The following is a 21,104-nucleotide window of genomic DNA, read 5'->3' as shown; positions in this document are numbered from 1 at the left end:
ATCTCCGCTCGGGCTGACGAATGTCTTTGGAACGCCGCCCTTTTTAGATGTTTGCATCGGACATTTACCCCCTCTCGAAAAACCTTTGGTGGAAGTCTCATCTACTAAAAGAATCAATTTTCCTTGGTCCTCGTATTCTAGATTCTAGATAAAATCATTTCGCTCTATAATCTCTCTTAACAAAAGAAGGTTCGGCCTGATATGAACAAAGAATCAGTAACTCGAATAACAACGGTACAGCTCAGTAACATATGCAGTTTGCAGGAGATGGCTACTATCTATCATAGCTCACCCCACAGTAAAAAGATATAAATCCGTGGCGCTAGAGCTCGAGCTCGGAACAGGGAGAGAGAGAGAGAGAGAGAACAATGCCGGTTTTCCTTCTCGATTCTCTATTTCGCCAAGTCATTTACATATAAACTGATGCAGGTTGGGGGGGGAAAAATTTTTCTGATACTCTTAAGAGGCTACAAATAATACAACATCCGTCTATCAACCAGATGAATACCCATTGACTGGACGACGCAATCCCGAATAGATCGCTTTTCTGAAAAGCGGATGTACCTCTTCCGTCAATACTTCTGCCTCCAGCTTCTCCAAGAGCGGCCATATCTGTCAAGTTAAAAAATACTCGTATCAGGTTATCTGAATCCATTACCCCCATAAGTTGAAACCTATCAACAAAAAGCCTGACACGATGAATGACGACGACGATGACAATTCCGCATTGCTTCAAACAAGAAACTGGAGCCAACAGAATTTCTATTCATGACATGAGTCAATGGACGAGGACGAGGTAAAGCACCGCGACTCAATTCTCAAAATTTGTCAGGAGACTGCATTTGGGTAAAAAGTGATTTCGCATAATTAGGAGGGGCCTCATTTTCGAGGAATTAGTCAAAATCCAAGTCGGATCAGGTGATTCGACTGCATCGAAGTTGTTGGACAAGATCACTCAAGGCACAATTCATCCTATAGGCCAGAAACATGTCCTAGACAATGCAAAGCCAACAAAAACATGATAATGTGCTTTGATTGAGCTCCAGGGTAGTTGCAAATACCGTATCTATTCACTGAATAAACTTATCAACACACGGTAGTATGTCCATCACACGAGAGAAAATTCTACCGACATGGCAAGCCTGCTGATGAACGATGATGCATCCTGAAAAATTGAAACTGGAAATAGAAAAACCAAAATAAGTTCATACCTCGGAGGCATATTGCCTAGATAAGGCCTTGACATAACCCAAAGTGGATATACACCACTGTTCCTCTTCACCAACTTTGTAGACATCGCTCGCCTTCTCACCATTTGAATCACTGACAAGAAAGTAATAGTAGAGCGAAAAAGTTTAACATCCACCTTTGCTTTATTGAATGCTCCCCAAACGGAGAGAGAGAGAGAGAGAGAGAGAGAGAGAGAGAGAGAGAGAGAGAGAGAGAGACCTTTCTTTAGCTCTTCCATTCTCATCATCCATTTCCATGGCTGAAGGTTCTTCAAGCTCAACAGCTGTTTCATCTGCACGAATAGACTTGAGTTCCCTCAAAGTTCTAGCTTTAGATGGTTCTGGAAGACGTTCCTTCAGCACACTTGAGAACTTTTTGTATAAAGCTAGGAACAACGCCTGCGAATTTTAATTCAATGAGTCTAAGAAAGAGTTGTCCAGAAGTATAGACAGGAAACAATTAGGAGCATCCTTAATACACAAATCATAGAATGGTTAAACGTCTGTCTACTAACCAGTAACCACATATTGGACCAAAAGAGGTAATGACCAGTAAATGAAGAAGACCTAATAAATTTGGAACTCATACATAGAGAATATAATTTCTGGATTTACGAGGCATGTTACCTCATTTTCACTATAGGCACGCCCAAGAAGAGCCTCTTTCACCTCTAAATTTTCACGAATAGATACTTCCTTCTCTTTTGCCTTTTCCGCATATGATTTCAAGCGCTTCATCCTCACAGGATTTTCGCCAACTGTGGGTTCACCATCCACAAGCATGAGCTTTTGTTCAGCCCCCTCAAGTTCTGCTCTCGTTTTTGCGCTTGCTTCCTCAGCAGATATGACATCCTTTTTAAGAGATGAAATCTCTTTCCTTAGATCAACTATACGATTATGTGTCTTGCTAACTGCATTCCTGAGAATCTGTGAAGCAAGGAAAGGTCATACAGCAAACAAAATCAGTACTTGAGGAAAACATACCAAAAGGAACTTTAGATAAAAGTTCCCATGCCTCAACTCATTGAAACAGACTCATTAACATATGCTTATGCAGTCTCAAATCGGTGGTATATGATTCTGTAGAAAAGTTTATCCTCACGCGGTTTCCACTCATACGTAGGTACAAGCAATGCTTACATAAGCTATAGGAGAGTCTAATTCAGCCTAAAAGCTTCTGAGGCAATCCTACCGATGAATTAATTTAAGAGAGAACAATATATCACTACGCCCTCAAGCTTGACTAACACAACATGCATTTTCAAAATTAACATTGCATCCCCTAAAAGCCAAATCGCTTTTGATGTGGCTGCAGTAAATTTTTCTCAAAGCAAGTGGGAGGAGACTTAATGACGCCAGAGTTAATGAGCCAATTTAACCGCTTAGAGCCTCTATGGAATATGCATCGATTCCAACATTAACTGTGCAAAGAAAATCAATGACAACCATGTCATGAATCTCAACCAAGTTGGGCCAGAAAGTGTGATATAAGCTATCAGAACTTTTAGCATTTTGGAGGGGTTTGTATATGAAGGATAAGGGAGCAGAATCAATTTTGGACCCAGTGTTTCTTGAGTTTATGCACACTTGAGTTATCGTCATTGTAATTTGGCCTATACCTATTTTCAGAACTTTGATAACCGTCAAAGCATCCACCCTTATAAATTAGATAGACTTTGGAGCCTTCTGAATGACAAATTCTAGTTGGTTTCAATTTTTGCTTTCTGATCTGATCTTTCAGACCATGCATTTGACAAGAACCTTCAACATCACTGAACGGCAAAGGAGATAGCTAAAACCTGAAAAACAGCTTCGAAGCAGTCAACTGTGCTTTTCCACTTGAAAGATTACAAATTTCTTCTTTTAGGTTGGATCGTGACGAGCTACACACATTATACCATTTTGACAATTTGACACTCAGGTTTGGAGAAAATTGATAGTATGTCATACCCAAGAAAAAAATTCCAAAACTACTACAAACTCAAACCACATATAAGAAATGTGCTAGCTTACCTCCCATGGATGATCTGATGTATGAAACTGGTCGATGTTGACAGGAGAGAAAACCCATCTCACAATTGCCAAATTTGATATTAGTCGGTAACCCATCATCCGATCAATAGTGATAGCCCTCATTTGAGGATTGTTCTTCCAGTACGAGCTCAATTCCTCTATCAACATCACTTGTCTTTCGTCATCAGGGCAAATTTTTGAAATGACTTGACCATATCTCTCAAGGATGGTAATCAAATGAGTGAAACTCTTAGAGCCAATGTCGAGAAGAGTTTGCAACACCAATTTGAGAGTAGTCTCCAAACCATGAACTGGATAAACACTTTCTTCGATCCATGAGATCAATTCACGTGCAGTTTGCCTACCTTTTACCATTTTGCTGAGTTCTACAGAGAGCCTTTGCTCTTCAGTTTGTTCACTGCCATCATCCGCGCCATATTTGAAGTTTGTACCTCCCTTGGGAGGAAGCAGCTCTTCTAATCCAGGCGCATTCTCAACACTCTGTAAAGAAAATAAAAAAAGATGTCATTAAAAAAAGAATCATTCTCACATGCAATTGACATCCAAAAAATAAAATGGTCATGGACTTCAAGGTAGGCTTCCCAAAGAGCACCCATCTACTAAAGCATGTGCTTACGAGAACAAGAGCAAGAAAAGGGATCTGAAGGAAGCAGATGCTTCACGCAGATGAATTAGCTTCTACGAGAAGATATAAACAAATATCATATTTCCATCTTCAATGTGCAAATCATGTGTATCTTCCTACTCATTAATTGGCTGTTGTTATAAATATTATTTAAGATTAAAGGAACTATAGATCTGAAGCCTTAGAGAACTCACAAGGATAATAGTTTAGCTGTTCCAAAATTAGTCTACAAACTCCTAAACTTAGGCAAGTCCCGTGGTCATTTATGTTGAAAAGTTTTGGTTTTTTGATAAGATAAGAGCACTCAAAGTTCAAAGCTAGCTTCTCTAATAAAAAACTTCAGAGCTAGCTTAAGCAACAAGCTGTTCTAAATTAAACAGCAATGGCATTAATTCTTACCTGCTTAACTTTCTCCCAGTATGATAAACGGATCTCTCTCTCCAAAACATCCTGAACAAAGACACGTTGGGGTGCCCATTTTGGAAGGTCCAAGACATAAGCCCACTCCTCCCAAGGCCATATAAATTGAAAATTGGATCTGGAAAATATTAGTTCGTCATTACACAATTCCGCACAGACCGATGAAAGCCCATTCCAAGGATAACTAGAAATTACAATTCCTCCCCAGGTGCACCGCGCAATTTTAATTTTCTATTTGGAAAGCATGCAAACCAGGAGTTTCAAAGTAGCAGGTACAATCAAGAAATGACCTACTAAATGACGATACTTCAAATTTACACTCAATATAAGACATGATAATACAAACTCACTTGCATATGCAGAACAATGAGTATGGAACTGATATATATATTAACTTCTAGAGAAGAAAGTTTCAAATGAGTCACACAATCATTATACTAACAGAGCTATCATCCTATACATTCATTTCCAGACCCAACTGATTTTAATCAATAACATCAGAAAAAGGATTAGATAAGAAAGACAATGGATGATCCCACAAGTTTAGGTTGGCGTTAGTCACACCCGGATGGAAACAAGAACTTCCACCAATCAATTCTCAGCACTAAGAATAACATCCTTATTGCCAAAGCAACAGTAACTAAAACCAAAAATGCATATTCAAAATGGCTATAATGACATGAGATGGGTTAAAAGAAATAGCATTAAACCAATTTACTATCACTAAAATTGGACCAACTCATCAACAATGAAGCTTCATAACCATACTTACAGGTGATGTGAAAACCAAAGGATGAGCCTCATACGGCATTCCATATCCAAATCAGCAATTTTCTCAAACAGAGCACGAACTGCACCTGCTACCACTGCGGGGAAGGCTCCAGGAAGAGCCTACAGACCAAAATGTAGTGAAAAAGACTAATGTGAAAAAGGCCTGACTCAAATGTGGACAAGCAAAGGATTTGCATCTTAATTGATATTAGTTCTTAGAACTACCTTACAAAGGTCAATTATGACCAGCGTGTAGTATATTGGCTTGAAAGGGGCATGCGGCAACAAAAGTAACTGCAGCAATGAAATTTGTAAGAAACATGTAAAGCAATTAGACTCTTATAATTGACTGCAAAAAGCACAATATTCGCAATGTACACAGAAAAGAAACGAAATTTAATCATAACTGTGCGAAGACTCTAGGTGAACCCTATGCAAACGAATCTAGGGGATTCTACCAGCTGAATGTCTTGGGTCCATATAGAGGATACGGAGAACCGAAAGGTCACAAGTTATCAAGCCCAGAATAAATTGGCAGGTGACTTAGTCTGCATGATCATTGAATAAGGGCACCTACTTTCCAGGTACTGCGGCTTGACAATGTGAAAGCCAGTGCAATGGAAAGTCTATATTACACTCAAGCACCATGTAAGCACTCGAGCAATCCTGAGCATTCGGCTAACTACAAGTCTGAACTGAAAATAGAAGAGGCCAAAATCGAAAGAAATTGAAATGATTAAGACCGAAAGATAAAAAATTAGCACATAGAAAAAATTGTCTTAGCATGAATTCAATGAGCATATTTTCATCTAGGGCAGCTTCATTCAGTGCAGTGTAGCAGAATTAAAGCGACAATCACTCTGTTACCCATGTGATCATACCTGCGAGAATATTGTCTCTGCCATAAGATACTCGTATCTGAAGGGAACAGGCAGACCAACCATGTACAAAGCACATTCCTTTCGACTAGCTTTGCACAAATTAAGAAACAAAAACAAGAAAAGTTAAGTTCGAAAGGTCTCATCATGCAAGATGGCACATATCTAATAAAATTGGAGAGTATGAAAAGTGCAAAAGACAATTGTAAACATAGATGAACTAAGCAGAAAAACTCTGATTTGCAAAAAAATTAAATATCACATCCATAGTCTGCTATTAAATCATATTTAGTCGTGATGAATGAATGCAGTGAGTTGATGTTTAGCAAATCATGAGAAGAGCGCTTGAAGCCCCATTTATTTTTTCAAGAGAAAAATTGGCAACTTGTAAATTACCAAGCTTACACAATACAGAAGCTATGTTGTCCTATCTATAGCTGGTCAGATGTAATTTGCTCAAGAACTTCAGGCCTGTAAAGGAAAGTCCATGCAATCTTCAAATGAAAGAATCCATCCTACCTCAAACACCAAACCCCCCCCCCAAAAAAAAAAAAACCCCGCCGCCTAAAAGCTAAATAAAGAAAATAAGAAAGCGAGGAATTAGCAAAAGAGATCAACAGCAAAATGATAATGATATTGGCATGAGAATCCACTTGTTCAAACAAAAGATCACCCTTCTAATTTGTGCACTATCTTTTTTTCATTCGTGAGAATGGCAAAAAGCATAAGGTTGAAAATCACCATCCATTAAAGTAGAACAACACATCCAGCAGGTACTCTTCCATAACAAAGCGATCTATTGGTTGAAGATCCTGTCAGCAAAAGAAAAAAACTTATCAGCCCTCGAGAAAAAAATACGAAGAGAGCTCACCATCAACCTTATTTGTTGTGTTTATAAGAAAAATAATGCATTACCAAAAATTTTATTTACACGAGTAATAGAAGTCAATCTCTACGCTTTCACAAACCAAAATTCTCACACTACTAGATATCAAGTGAATTAACTGATTGTCCAAGCAATATCTAACCTTAAAGTGAGCCTCCAAATTCTTTTCTTTTATTTATCAAAGTAACAGAATATTACATAAAGTTGATCATTTACCTCAGTTTTGTCCTCGGGGAAAATATTAAGCCTCCGGATTCTTTGAGGATACATCAGTTCTGCATCATGTTTCTGTTTCCCATAAGTGATCGCAGAAAGTGTTGAAGGCAGATCAGGTTGTGGGGGGCAGCTGACAGAGCCAAAATCATGAGACTTTCCAGCAACAAGCTGAGCTTCAAACGAGAGGTGAGGTCTTGGAACTAGCAGCACAAAGTACAGAAAGAGTGATGAATTTGACACACTGTGAAATCTATGAAAGCCAGCAACAGATCAAAGACCATAACTACACATTAAGATGGAAGTTTCAACCATACCACTGTTCAGTTTCCATCCATTGCTGGAAAGAATTTGAATACGATCCCACAGATCCTCCAAGAAATCCTGATGATACATTGAGACAAAGAAGTTGCAGATTTCAAGCTCGTGACAACATTACCAGGAAAAGATGCTTCTACTACAGCTCTGAACAAGAAAAAAGGTATCATAAAAGGGATATTACAACATATAAAATCTTCTTAGACCCATGTCCAAGAAAACAAGGACCCGGGAAATACTTGAGCATAAGCAAAATCTCCCATACACCAGAAATCACAGTAACTGAACCTGGGAATGGTTCCATAAGGTCAATGAGCTCGATATTCTAAACTCTACTGACACACACTCATTGAGACACTTAGCCAAGATCTCCCTATTTTTCGAACCCTGGTACTACATGGAAGTTATAGTCATCTCTAGATTCTTTTAATGACCCTGTTGAATGCATATATGCTTTAATTCCCTGGGCACGAGCAAGGTATTTGGCCCCAAAATTAGGCCACTGTCGTAGTTTTTTAGTTTTCTTTCTAAATAGCACAGTGCTGCAAGATCTTGCATCTCTATCACAAGCACTTTCAATCATACTATTATTTTGAAACAGACAAGCGGAATAAGACAAAATTAGTGGCGATGAAAGGATTCGGTCTTAAGTGTAGCATAATATCGATGTTATCATCATTTGAGACCGTGAATATCATATCATCACCTACATGCGCTAGCAATGTGTTCTAGCCATTGAAACTACCATCCAAAGGATGCATGACGATTGAACCATTAAAGACTGCACCACATGCCACCCGCTAATTGATATTACTAATTCAGCTAAGGACTTAGTTGCAATGAATTACATAACTGAGCCCGCAAATTTCGATACACGGTATTGATTTCGAGCAGAAAAGAACAAACAAACAAGTTTGGAGAACTTGCACAAAATTAGAATGATAGTATATCCACGACAAAAGATAGAAGAAGACCCAAGTTGGTAAAAAAGAAACTACACCTTTTCCTTGAGCCCTTCCTCATTCTCATCTTCATCCTCAAAAAATAACAAGCCATCGTCAGATACATGCTTTCTAATGCTCAAATAAGCTTCTATTCCAACCATGACTCTCTCAATCTCCTCGGGCACTTGCTGCATGCAGGAAAAGGTCACCATGGAAGATGTTGATGAGCTTTCCACAAGTCAGAGGATATAACCTCAAATATAATTCAGGATATGTAAGAGAAAATACCAAGACTACCTTCTCAGAGTGCTTAAGATGCAAAAATGCTAAACGAGCTTCCCCATATTTAACACCATGTTCTCTTTTGACATAAAATCTATGTATAAGCAGAGAAACTTGCCCTGCCCCCGGCCCATGATAGAAAAAGAAAAAAAAAGGAAGGGATTGCACATTGCCAAAAATTTGATTGCAGTCGACTTTAGAGCTCCCAGTTACATAGCTATTAAAGCAGAACCTCCGTAACTTCAGAAAATGGGATTCTGAAAAGGAACTACTTGAAACATATGACTACTTCTAAAACTTGGCCAATTTTAGCTACTCATGCAAGTTACAAAACCGATACATAAAGAGAGCAACACTTAGCAAAATTTCAGCAGAAATAAAATTTTAATTTCTTGATTGTGGTTATGAAATGCCTTCCTACTCTTTCTGTAGGTCAGCCTAAATAGTTGTCGTATTAAAAAAGATCAAAAGAAAAGTACTGTGCGATAAAATGTCCATAACATGAGCATCCAATTAATTTTACGCCAAAATAGAGTACCTCAAAGAGCTCCGCGACTCCCCATGGTAGGCAGGATAAGATACAAGTTATATAGAAGTCGGCACGTGCTTGCCAAGAAGGGTTCCCTTTCTCCTCATCCACAGTAGTTGCAGCTGATGATAATAAAGTCTCAAAAACCACTACGATCGAACTTGGCTGTAGGACTTTACTACACATCTATACAAGAAAAGCCGGTAAAGATATTATATCACTGGACAAGAATGCAAAAGAAACATGGGGCAACAAAATTGAAACAATAATCAAGAAAAGGTGCCCCATTAACATACGATAACAGTCAGAAACCGCATCAATATACGGATTCTATTGCAATCTTCAGAATCCAAAGCATCCTGCATGTAGATGATAGCAAGTGAAGAGATTATTCAAGGAAAGTAACACTACAAAATCTTAAAATATGTCCATGTAAGGAAAAAAAAAACAATTTTTGAGACTAAGCTAGAATTTCTTCCCACCCAAATAAAGCAATTTGAACTTGCTTACCTGAAAATTGGCGTGGGTAGTATCAACTAATTTTTTTACGAAGTCCTCATTTGCCAAGTTCAGCAAACCAACCTAGAAAAAGGAAAAAGAAGAGGGCAGGGAGCTCATTAAATGCAGTCCCTATCCTGGACAAGCTGAAGCATCATAGCAGCATCCACAAAATAAATCGCAGATTCCCCTTCTCAGGTTACATGCAGAAAATTTGCTGAAAATTTGATAATTAGGCTCAACCAAGTCTACAAATAGCAGCATCCACAAAGTAAATTGCAAATGCCACTTTTCAGGTTATAAGCAGAAAATTTGCTGGAAACATCATAGTTAGGCTTAATCAAGTCTACAACTGCTATTGGCAGCAGAATGGATCAGGTATGCACGAAGGGGGCACAAACAGTTTAGATTATCCGACACCAACTAACACTCTGGTGAATTTAACACATTGCGTCGGTTTACAATAAGTAAGCCCTTGCTATCAACTGTTTTCGCACAAAAAGAAAACACTTTGCAGCTATACTTCTGCATGAAGTCTTTCTGTTTCTTGTCAAGAGTTCACGGACTGCACTAAGATTCTTTGACAAAAGACTTGCTCTCAAGTGCATACAAGACTCTGCCTGACAAGCAATCGGAAATTCGTCAGCATCACGCTGAGCCTGCGTGCTCTGAGCACCGCCACTCGACCACAGCTAGACACACGTGCTTCTTCGGATAGACATTAAGTGCGTGGACGCTTCTACTGGCAGACGCTTTAACTAATAGAGAAGTAACATGAAACCACTACTCTGGCCACACACACAAAAAAAAAAAAAAAAGGAATCGGTGCTAAATGTCGTTTCGACACAATCACCAATGCTCACTTCATCTCTCTGGCAATCCATCATAGATCCTCACATGCATAGCTACGAACCATCATTCAATCGAAGCAGAAGAGACGACACAGGAAATATTAAAAGATACCGTACCACGGTGCCGTAGAAAGGAATTTTGTGCGGCAACTGCTCGGCACACTGGAGAAGAAACTGTCGAGACAAGAAGCAAAAAAAATAAAAATAAAACATGAGCAAATCCAAAATGACTCCACACAACTGCACGACCACGAAGGCGAGCTAAAATTACCGGAAGAATGTCGCTCCCGGAGTGGTCCAGCTCCCTCCGAAGAGCGCCGTAGCACGTCTCCTGCGAATTCGAAGGCCGCGAATCAAGCGAAGCCGCTTAAAACGACGCGAAAACGAAAAACGCGACCCCGCGCCTAGGGTTTCTGCTCCTCCGGCGCAGCAATGCGCAGATGGAACCGCGCCGATGTCGAGGGCGAGCAAAGGAAGGAGGGGGAGAGATGAGCTTACGATGTGTTCTTTGGGATCGGAGCTGTTGTACTCCGGGCACTTGTCGCCGATCCGGAGGAGGAGGCTCTTCCAGCTGCTCATTTTCGCTGCCCCCGGCCTGAACCTCGCCGCGCCGAGAGAGGAGCGATCGGAGTCGGAGATTGGATTGGAACTGCGAGGCCTGAGCAGAGCGAGCGAGAAGGGGATTTGAAAGGGTTTATGGCCTTGACTAGAGAGCGACTGGGCGAGCACGAGGAAGAAGGTGAACGTTGAATGGGGTGGTTTCGAGCCCTAATTGGGCGACCCGGCCCAGTTTAAAAAGCCCATCAATGTCGGGTTTTTTCGTGTGATTCGGCCCATTTTAACCTTTACCCCGTCGTTTTCTGGACAAAGGCTTTAATTGGTTAATGAAACATATGGTCCCCGAACTTTGGTCCGATATATAATGTAGTCCCTAAACTTTTGAATTGTTCAATGTAGTTCCTAAACTTTACCCCAATGTGCAATGTGGTCCCCGATCTTTTAATTTGTTCAATGAGGTCCTCGGACTATTACTACATGTTCAATGTTGTCCTTCAATTAATTCAAGTTCAGGGACAACATTGAGCATTTTTCACAATATGCATGGACTAAATTGAACATGTACCTAAAGTCCAAGGATTACATCGAACGAATTAAAAGTTTGAAGACTACATTGCATTTTGGGAGAAAGTTCATAGACTATATTGAACAAATTGAAAGTTTAAAAATCACATTGCACATTGAACCAAAGTTCATGGGCCATTTGTGTAATTTTCCCAACTTTAATTTATGATGCGTAACTCCACCTTGTAAGGATAAACTCCATCGGAACCGACTTGTCAATACTTTTCTCCGTACATAGCTAGTAGTTTGGACCTGTGTAAGTCCTTAAAATGTTCCATATCAATTCTTGTTTGGATCTTGGGATCACCGGGATGTAAAACTTTCAGAGGGTATTCCCTTTTCCTATGAAAGACAAATATATATGAGGACTGGGGGTACGAGGCATGCAAGTACCGACATGTTAAAATAAAGAACGCATTAATAGAGCCCACTGTCTTTGTATATCAAACGAACAGGCCGCAGAAGCCCTCGTAGGACTTTCATCTCTTTTTCTTTGGTGAGTTTAACTCTTAACCGAATACCAAGGATGAACTCCATCAGAACCGACAACTAAATATTTTTCTCTGTATATAGCTAGTAGTTTATTCATATGATTATAAAGTTTTCACCCTCGTTTAATAATCTTATTGGTTATATAAGGTAGCTTCCAATAGATTTGCAGTTGGTGATGTCGGATAATTTCAATACCTTTTCTCATAATTTAAGCTCCGTTTGTTTTGAGGGAAGTGAATAATTTGAAAAAAAATTCCTAAATTAATCGTTTATATCATTTAAAATAATTTATTGATAAAAAATATTTTCATTATTGACAAACAATTTATGTTTGGACATTTTCATGAATAATAAAAATATTATTTATTTATTTATTTATTTTTGTAATCAATATAAATGATCGTTTTGAGAAAATATTTTCCAAAATGATCGCGAAACAAATGCACCAAGTACGGGTCATGGATTTATCCAATATTCAACCCACTATATTGTAACAAGCGAAGTTATCGAGATAGTGGTCAATTATCATTATGAGATATGATGCGCTTTTGCCGACTTTGGAAGTACTCATGGACCACATAATGCATTATTGATGATGGGATATAAGTACATAACGGTATATTGAGGCGCTCCTTGGTTTCACCAAATTCGGGTTATATATATCGTAGATTCATATGTTAATGAGAAATGGCACGACGTTATGATTTTAGAAAAATCTTTTTTTTATCTATCCACAGACCTAATCATTGAGCGAGCTCAGGCTAGGCTCAGCCTAGAGGCTAACGGAGATTGCCCTGTCGAAATCCAGCATGACGAGCCTAAAATTTTTGGCCAGGCCCGCCTAATGGACGGCAAGAAATGCCCGGGCCTAGCCAGCCCGGACGACTAATTGGACTCATTTTTTTTCTTTCCAACCCGATTTTCGACAATTATTAATCAATAAAATTAACAAAATTAGAGCTATACATTTCGTGTTGGACAAGTTGAATGTAACATAAACCAACCTCACTACAGAAAACCAACTTGACAGGTTCACATCATTAACCAACTGCACAGGTTTGCACTCACAACCACATGAACCAACTTCAAAAAGTTAACGACATAAAGTCACAAACCTACAGCGACACTCCACATTCCACAATACATAGAGAAATAGTCCAACTCACAGATAGAAAAGAAAAGCTTTAGCCTTGAAAATATAAAATTACATCACATTGGATAGAGAAGCTAATGTAGTACCTAAAACACACCACCATCAATGGCACTATCATCAACATAGTCAGTATCCTCATCACTTCAACTATGATGTCACTTTCTACTTAATATATAATCATCAATTATATATATCATGGGCCGGGCCTTGGCTCGAAAGCCGCTACCTAGGCCCGGCCCTAAAGTCGACCGGGTCCCAAAAAAATGGCTAGACCCGTCCAGGCGAGCCTATTTTCTCGTTCAAGCCTTGTAGTTTAGCGGGCAGGCCGGTAGGCCGCCGGACTCATGATTAAGTCTATCGCACTAAGTTGTTTTTTTTTTTTTTAAGATTTTAACAACCCCAATTAGAAAAGCCACCATCCACATGACAACGCCCTCTTCAAGAACAAGCACAACGAGCTTATCCACATTGCAATTTGTCATTCAAACTTCACACCCCGGGACACTCATCCTCAACCGCTAAGCCTTCCCTGCCTCGTGCCTCTGTTGCAACTTTGTGCCCAAAATAGATCAACAAGCCGAGATTGGGATCAAATTGCAGGACGGAGGCTCGTGCTTCACTAGGTACGGAGTAAGTGGGCAACACATACTCCCGGAAACTTCAAACTTTCTCCTTGTGAAACAAGAAGATAACAGGAAGGGGAACAAGTAGGGGGCACGAGCAAGCGGGAGCCACTTTATTCACCAACAAGGAGCAACAGCATTAACATCCGGAAAAAGGGGTAAAGTTACCAAAAGCGAGTGGTGTGGCTCCCGTGAACTTTGTGCCCACATTTTCAGCTAGCAATTACTCCTTGTCTGCTGAGGCATGTGAAGTGTAGGGCCTTAGAAGAAGACGGGCATGTGACTGGAACATGCGGAATGGGCCATGCACATCCCAACTGTCGGTAGATGCACATGGATGAGATGATTCAATGAACAGCTTTGTCCTCGACGGTTTCACTAATGTCTAGGATGCGATGTATAATGTTGCTTTCCGCGGTATAACAGAGTACCTATCGAGATTGTGTAACACGAGGTTTTCAAATTGAATATCGCGTGAAGATAACACGTTAAGGCGCGTGGGGTGCAAATGAGAACTTAAATTGGTTCTTTGAGGCAAGACTAGTCTACGCATCATGGCTTTTTCCGTACAAAAAAGTGCGGGGATGTCATAAGTTCGAAAGCTCGAGAGGGAGAGTGCGCTTTGGCGGATTACACGATGTGCGTTTTGCAAGATGGGCCACTGAGATTGGAATGTATAGCCTGATGATGTTGCCCCAGTTTAAGCGTGGCATCTTTGAGGTTTACTTAGCCAAAAAGATAAATAGAGTGCGCTTAAGGTTTTCAGAAAAAAAATTTTATCAAGCGGATTGTCATAGTCAGTGACTTAAATTGACAGTGAAGACCAGTTAGATATGTTTCTTGTCCAAGTTACAGCAATTTCATTAAATCTCCTAGCTTAATGAGAGGAACGTGACAAATATAAGCATCTCAAACTCTTGTTTTCTTGCTGCTGCTGCTCCTCTTCTTCTTCTCCTCATTCTTCTTTTTTCTATACATTCTTGTGATCATCTTTCTTGGAATAAACTAAACCTCAAGGAGCTTCCTAGGGCAGAAATGTGATTAAGGAACAATTCAGCTGACTCATGCACTTAGGCGAATAAATTAATGTCATGTGCCAAGAGGGAGGATTTTTGTTAGCAGTTGCAGACAGATGACTGTAAACAATGCTGTTGGGAGCAACTGTAAATTCTCAATAAAGTGGAGACAGCAACACCAACAGTACCAGCCAAGCATGCCTATAAATACCCTCGTTCCCTTTCTCTAATGTATCATCATCCTTCTCCGTCTTCTGCTTCTACTTTCTCTCTGTACAATCTCTAACCTAAAGCAATGGCTAAAGCTCAAAGCATCCTCCTCCTGAGCATTGCACTCCTGCTTGTTCTAGCACAAGAAAATGAGGTGACCGAAACTGCGCAAATTTTCGACTTTGTTTGCTTTGGATTTGTGAACCAACATTGAACACTCCCATGAACTGAATTAAATAAGAAAAATTCCCAAATTTTAGCGATTGTGTCTTACTACCCTTTTGCAGGTCTTTGGCTTCAAGGACTTTGCTCCAGAGTTTGACGTACAAGCAAGCCGAGGCAGCCATCAGATGGTGAGTGACTCTATCTTACCATGTAATCACCGTCTTGTGTTTCTGCTAGGTTCATGAAGATCAAATAGAATCTAACCAATTTCGAATGTCTCGGTATATATTTGCAGTCTGGTACCACTCAAGGCAGTCTTAAGCCACAAGGTTGGTCAATTTTTTCTTTTTCTTTCACATTTTCCAGTTCCATTTCTCATTGTTCAGCTCCGTGGCAGGGCTTTCTCGTGAAAGTCTTGCACAGATCCTGCTTCCGTAAATTTTTGTTACTGGCCATGACCGGGACTTAAGCGTGTGTTTTTGTGTAATTCTTTTGCAGATTGCGGTCCGAGATGCAAGTCTAGATGCTCGGCGACATCGTACAAGAAGCCGTGCTTGTTCTTCTGCCAAAAATGCTGTGCCAAATGCTTGTGTGTTCCTGCTGGAACCTATGGGAATAAGCAAACTTGCCCTTGCTATAACAACTGGAAGACAAAGAGAGGAGGCCCGAAATGTCCCTGAACATTACATTTTCCTTCGATATATTCCTAACCAATCATTTTGGTAATTCCAAGTAACCGGCCACGGCCACAATTAGGGAGAAGAACAAGAAGAAGAAAGGCAGAGCTACGTTGCCTTTGTGCTCTTTAATTCATTCCAAGTTGTATGTGCCCAAGTTTCTCAGAAGTACTACTAGTCTATTTCTGCAGTTGACATCTCCTACTTTTGAGTCCTTAGAGGTTAGATTTAACATGAATCTTGCCTGAGTTATGATATGTTTGTTGTTTGTGTTCCGTCAATATCAAAACCAGCTTTCAGAATACTCTTCCGCAATTACATGAAGAATCGACATTTGCTTAAGCGAGAAATAGGACTTCAATGCACAATGGTCATGCAAAATTAAACTTTACATGATAGTAGGTGCGATTCCTAAAATAGGGTTGGAATGTGGAGAGATGTTTGGATAATCAAATTTCAAAAGTATATGATACATAAATATAATGAAAAGGAGGGCACGAGGTTTTTGGATTTCGGGTCTTCAATCATTAAAACCACTACAGCAATGGTAGATTTAGTTCCAAGTTCCTGTAATTTAACCAAAGATACGCACTCTGGATTTTGTGTACCACCAACAAAAGCTCTAGCAATCATCTGCATCACTTGGTTCCATCCTGGCTATAGATAAAGAAGAAAGAAAGATTGATCTGTCCCGGTTCCTGAATCTGTCTTTCACTTATGTTCGAATCATTCTGCAATCTCACGCATTGCACTGCTGCAAGTTCAAATCTTTCTCTCTTTGTTGCGTGACATGTAGTATTAGCTTACTGTTAAGATGAAATGGGTCAAGAGACATAAAATCATGTGCCGACGTCCGTCGAAAAGTCTACGGGACGAAACCAAGTCGGTGTAAGCTTCATAAGATCCATGCAAAGCCCATTGCTTTGGGGATTCATCTCGGAATTTTGTTTCTATTTTCTGGAAAGAAAGAAACATCATTGGGGTTCACTGCGATTGAAAGCCTGTTAATCACAAGTACCATTAATCTCAAATCTCATAGCTCATACAGAGACCCGGTTGTCACAGACTCGACTAATACCTTAATGTCAAATGTCATACTTCAAACTTTGAGAAAGACCAAAAAGACCAAAGTTCTGATCTCGCTATGAGCATCGCATGAACAGTGTGCAATGACTTCGAAATTTCGTGAGCATACTTGAAATCCTTTGGGCCATTCTCTAAGTGTAGGCTCAGGTCATTTAACATGGATGGTTATTCTTTCATAGAATGAAAGCAAACACAATCGGGATCAATGGACTAATGGTGTGCTTCAAGAATTCTGAATAGCTTATCGAAAACAGATAAACTAACTAAAACCAGAAGAACAATGCTAATTCCATTAAGCAGTCATGATAAGGATCAATTTTAACCCAACACTTCTTTCTTTATCATCATCATTCAGGCTCAAAACCCTCTGGCATGCGTAAACCATCGACAACTGCAACTCGAGAGATAAAACAATCACCATAGTCAGATCGATCTGGATTCTGGATGCACATTTACAAACTTGACACTGACGTTTCCATTTCGAATGAGTATAAAAACCGACTGTTTATTTGCTGAAGAGTGCACTATTCCATCATCCAGATTGAAAACAACTAGTTCCTTCTTCAGGAGATACAGATTCTATAAATGATTAGACACACTCGTGAGCCAATGAAGCAATGCCAAATTACTATGGCAATTACGAAAAATCATACCCCCAAGAAATGGAAATAAAAGCAATTTCAAGTCGTACACCCTATCACAACCAAAATGAACACTACATTTCTAATGGTAGAAAACAAGGAAACAGGATATTTGATATATAATTATTTGACTTTTCAGGTATTCACTTTATACAGAGCAAAAATGATCGATTGGAGTCTGGCTGTATGAAAAGGGAACAAAAGTTTGACAGACGAAGAGTAAGAAAGAGGAGTCTGCAAATCATTCTCAGAAAAAGGCAGCATACATGGAAAAGATCCTTTAATCCCAAATAAAAAGAAGGGAGTTTTCTGTTTACAGTGTGGCCAAGTTAATATCTTACTTTCTACACTTCCAAGCCGACACAGAGAAAAGAGGCCGATCTTGCCAGCACATCGCTATGCATCCGTTTTCTTCTCTGATCTTATACGCGTCACAATTGTATCCCTGCATCAACCTCTTCGCCTGCAACCTCCCATAATAGCTCAACGGCACATTCCCGAACCCAGCCAAGTCAAGCTTCTGGATCCACTTGTCAAGCTTCTCGTGTCGTTCCTTCCTTTCAGCTCCCTCGCACGATATAATATTCTTGATTTCTTCCCCAAACAGCATTTTCTCCACCTTCAATCTCTCTACGGATGTCCTCGACACCGTAGACTCCAAACAATCGAATAATGCTGCGTAAGAGTGCAAAGCTTCCACAAGTCGCTCCAACAGAGTCGACCCATTATGGTTCGAGTCTTGCTCTGTCACTACCATAACCTTTGGGGATAATCCCCACAAAGCATTGAGAAAATTATCCATCTTGACCGAAGCATTTAGAGAAAGCGGCGATGATGCAGCTGAATCGGTACTTGGGCTACTCCCATTTGCCAAGTCTTTCTCAAGCAGTTCACCCAGCGTGTTTTGGCTCATCAGTAAGACTCTGTGTGAGTTAGGTCCATTCATATTCATGAATGGAAGAGGCGATCTTCTCCGGTGATTTTCATCGTCAAAGGCCAATAGGGAATGCAACTGAAGCACTGAGCTGATTGCCAGAGCCTCGCCAGTCTTCACACGCAATTTTTCAATCTCAAGATTCTCTAATTTGCTAACGATTGGATTAAACTGAAATGGAATATCCAATCTTTCTGCTTCTTCAGCCAAACTGCGGGCCATAAGATCTAAGACCTCTTTGTGCTGATGAATCCCGGTGATCCTGAGATGGGGCGGTCCTTCAGGCCGTGCATTCAAAGATTGAAGAAGCGCAATCCACTGTGCGGGTTCAGCTGCATTGAGGTCAATAATATGAACCATCTTCTCCGACTCCATAGCTTCCATTATAGCTTGATTGGTGAGCACAAATGCCGACTTCAAGAAAGGAAACAGCTCGAAGAACAGCTTCCTGACGAGAAGCTCTTCAGGCAGCAATGATATTTTAGTAGAATTGAGGGCCTTATGAAGGCCAGGCCACGACTTGAGTATCCGGTCAGCGAGCGCCTCTGTGAAGTACGCCGAGATCCGTTGCATAGTATCCCCATCGGGAGACGCAAGCTGAGAGATTTGCTCGAGGGCTATATTGGCACTCTCGAGGTTCCCGCTGGCGACGTGATTCGCACAAGCAAGCAACAAATGTATCAAGTACAAGCCCCGCTCTTCGGATTTCAGTTCCTTCAGCAACGAGTGCGGTGACCCAAAACCCGGCGAAAGCGACATCAGGGAACAGAACTGGAGAGGAGAGGATGACGTTACCGAGGAAGACCCGTCGTCTTGAAACATCGGCGTTACCGATCAAAGACTCGAAAAGCCTCCGATAACCGACGCAGGCGACGATTGTCCTAAAGGAGGCGACTCAGGGACAGTCCACAGAAAATTTCTAAGCAGCAATCTACTTCAGAGCAGGGCAGACATCAACCCTTCATCTCAGAAGACGACAGAGAGAGGAAGAGAGAAGGAATTCAAGAAAATCAGCAGAAACGAGACGGGCAAACTCCATCCAGACCCATCAAAAGTCAATGTACCGCAACGGGCGACGAGAATGGGCGAAGAACAGGGTCAAACGAATCGGAGAAGCCACGACTAGATTAGGCGATTCCCACCAGTACAAACAAGAGGAGAAAGGAAAACCGGACCGACGGAATCCAGCGGACCGAACAAGAACCGACGCCGAAGTGGCGAGACGCGGGGAGAGCGAAGAACAACAACCACCGAATCCGTGCCGATCAAGCAAGAGGGCGGACACCCAGAAAAGAAAGTGGGCAAACGAAATCCTCACCAGGAGCTGCAGCCCGCGAAGAGGAGGAGCTGAACTGAACGAACTTGAAACCACGAGCGAAGCGACCTGGGGGAGAGAGATTCGCGATTACCGAAGCCCGAGCTCTGTTTAGCAGGGGAAAAAGTACGACTCGACCGACCGAGCTCGCAGAGCGAGAGATAGAGAGAGGAGATATCTGGTGGGGGTTCGATGGGAGAAGCTCAGGCGAGGGGTGGTGGTGGTGGTGGTCTCGTGTTCAAAAAGGAGTCGTCTTTGTTTCGGTTTTGCCTTTCTTTTATGCTGGTCTAACGCAACACAGCTTCGGGGTCACGTTGTTGTCGTACGAGTGCGTGTTGGGCCTGTTCGTTTGTCGCTACTGGCTTCGGCTTTTGTCCCTCCCCTCTTCTGTGCGTGGAATTATGGAATTTTCCCCGAGCGCTACCGGCCTATTCGTTTGTCGCTACTGGTTTTGGCTCTGTCCTCCCTCCTCTCTTCTGTGGCGGAATATGGAATTTCCCTCAGAAGCTCTCTCTCTCTCTCTCTCTCTCTCTCTCAGAGATGGTGAAAGATTATTATACTGAAATTTATGAATGTCATTACATTCTCGTGACATCATAGGACTCACGTAATTTGTTAAAAAACCATTGTCTGAGAAAGGGATCTTAAACCGTTAATCTCCTCGCGCCGAAAGACAATCGTGTAATTTTTCCACAACGATATCATGATTAGCATGTGCGTAGCACCTTAAGCGTACCCGGCTGATGTCCTATTCCAACTTTCTCACCTTTCTTTTCGGTTCGATTTAAGACTGACCCATCTAGCCATCCTAATCATACTTTCAACTGCCTAATGTCAATTGTTGTGTCAAATTACTCATTTTTCCTCCTGCTGACTCTGGGCAGGTATAGAAACTCCATCACTTTTATCAAATTTCCATCGACGTTAGTTTCGAAACATGGGTTTGGTTTGTCTCTCTCTCTCTCTCTCTCTACCTGCCTTTCTTCATTGGTTGTCATGTGTGAAAAGGCTGGCCCGGTGGGGGGAAGAAAGACTTTTTGACAATATTCCCAAACGCCAGATGAATGCAAACATGTCCATACAAAGACAAAACGAAACGCACTCATCTGTTTTTTGTTTCCTAGTGCGGGCAAGTGTGGAGGGAGGAGATGGTAAGAAAGCTCTGGACGAAAGAGAAGCAGGCCCACCACCG

General features: G+C 41.0%; 3 protein-coding genes across 3 annotated transcripts; 1 reads left to right on the top strand and 2 right to left on the bottom strand.

The window, feature by feature from the left end:
• Positions 1–361: 361 nt before the first annotated feature.
• Positions 362–11,198, bottom strand: LOC115679052 (nuclear cap-binding protein subunit 1). Its single transcript, XM_030602590.2, has 19 exons — positions 10,977–11,198; positions 10,750–10,809; positions 10,596–10,652; positions 9,640–9,711; positions 9,426–9,488; positions 9,139–9,315; positions 8,375–8,506; positions 7,374–7,440; positions 7,060–7,259; positions 6,699–6,769; positions 5,961–6,045; positions 5,305–5,373; positions 5,081–5,199; positions 4,288–4,426; positions 3,243–3,743; positions 1,857–2,156; positions 1,450–1,628; positions 1,212–1,323; positions 362–612 (listed from the first exon to the last, which is right to left on the bottom strand). Exons 1-19 carry the CDS (start codon positions 11,055–11,057, stop codon positions 493–495), a joined length of 2,604 nt encoding a protein of 867 aa, XP_030458450.1. The 5' UTR covers positions 11,058–11,198; the 3' UTR covers positions 362–492.
• A 3,667-nt stretch (positions 11,199–14,865) lies between these two features.
• Positions 14,866–16,240, top strand: LOC115679189 (protein GAST1-like). The gene is made up of 4 exons (XM_030602780.2): positions 14,866–15,248; positions 15,382–15,447; positions 15,555–15,588; positions 15,758–16,240. Exons 1-4 carry the CDS (start codon positions 15,180–15,182, stop codon positions 15,937–15,939), a joined length of 351 nt encoding a protein of 116 aa, XP_030458640.1. The 5' UTR covers positions 14,866–15,179; the 3' UTR covers positions 15,940–16,240.
• Positions 16,241–17,774: 1,534 nt separating this feature from the next.
• On the bottom strand, positions 17,775–19,916 carry LOC115679185 (scarecrow-like protein 3). Its single transcript, XM_030602771.2, has one exon. It carries the CDS (start codon positions 19,417–19,419, stop codon positions 18,001–18,003), a length of 1,419 nt encoding a protein of 472 aa, XP_030458631.1. The 5' UTR covers positions 19,420–19,916; the 3' UTR covers positions 17,775–18,000.
• Positions 19,917–21,104: the final 1,188 nt, after the last annotated feature.

Source organism: Syzygium oleosum, unplaced genomic scaffold (genome assembly GCF_021117445.2).
Source record: "Syzygium oleosum isolate NSW1041296 unplaced genomic scaffold, Sole_v2.1 Sole_v2.03, whole genome shotgun sequence".
NCBI classification, from domain to species: Eukaryota; Viridiplantae; Streptophyta; class Magnoliopsida; order Myrtales; family Myrtaceae; genus Syzygium; species Syzygium oleosum.
Note: the sequence above shows the minus strand (reverse complement) of the source record. Positions and strands in the feature narration are given on the sequence as shown.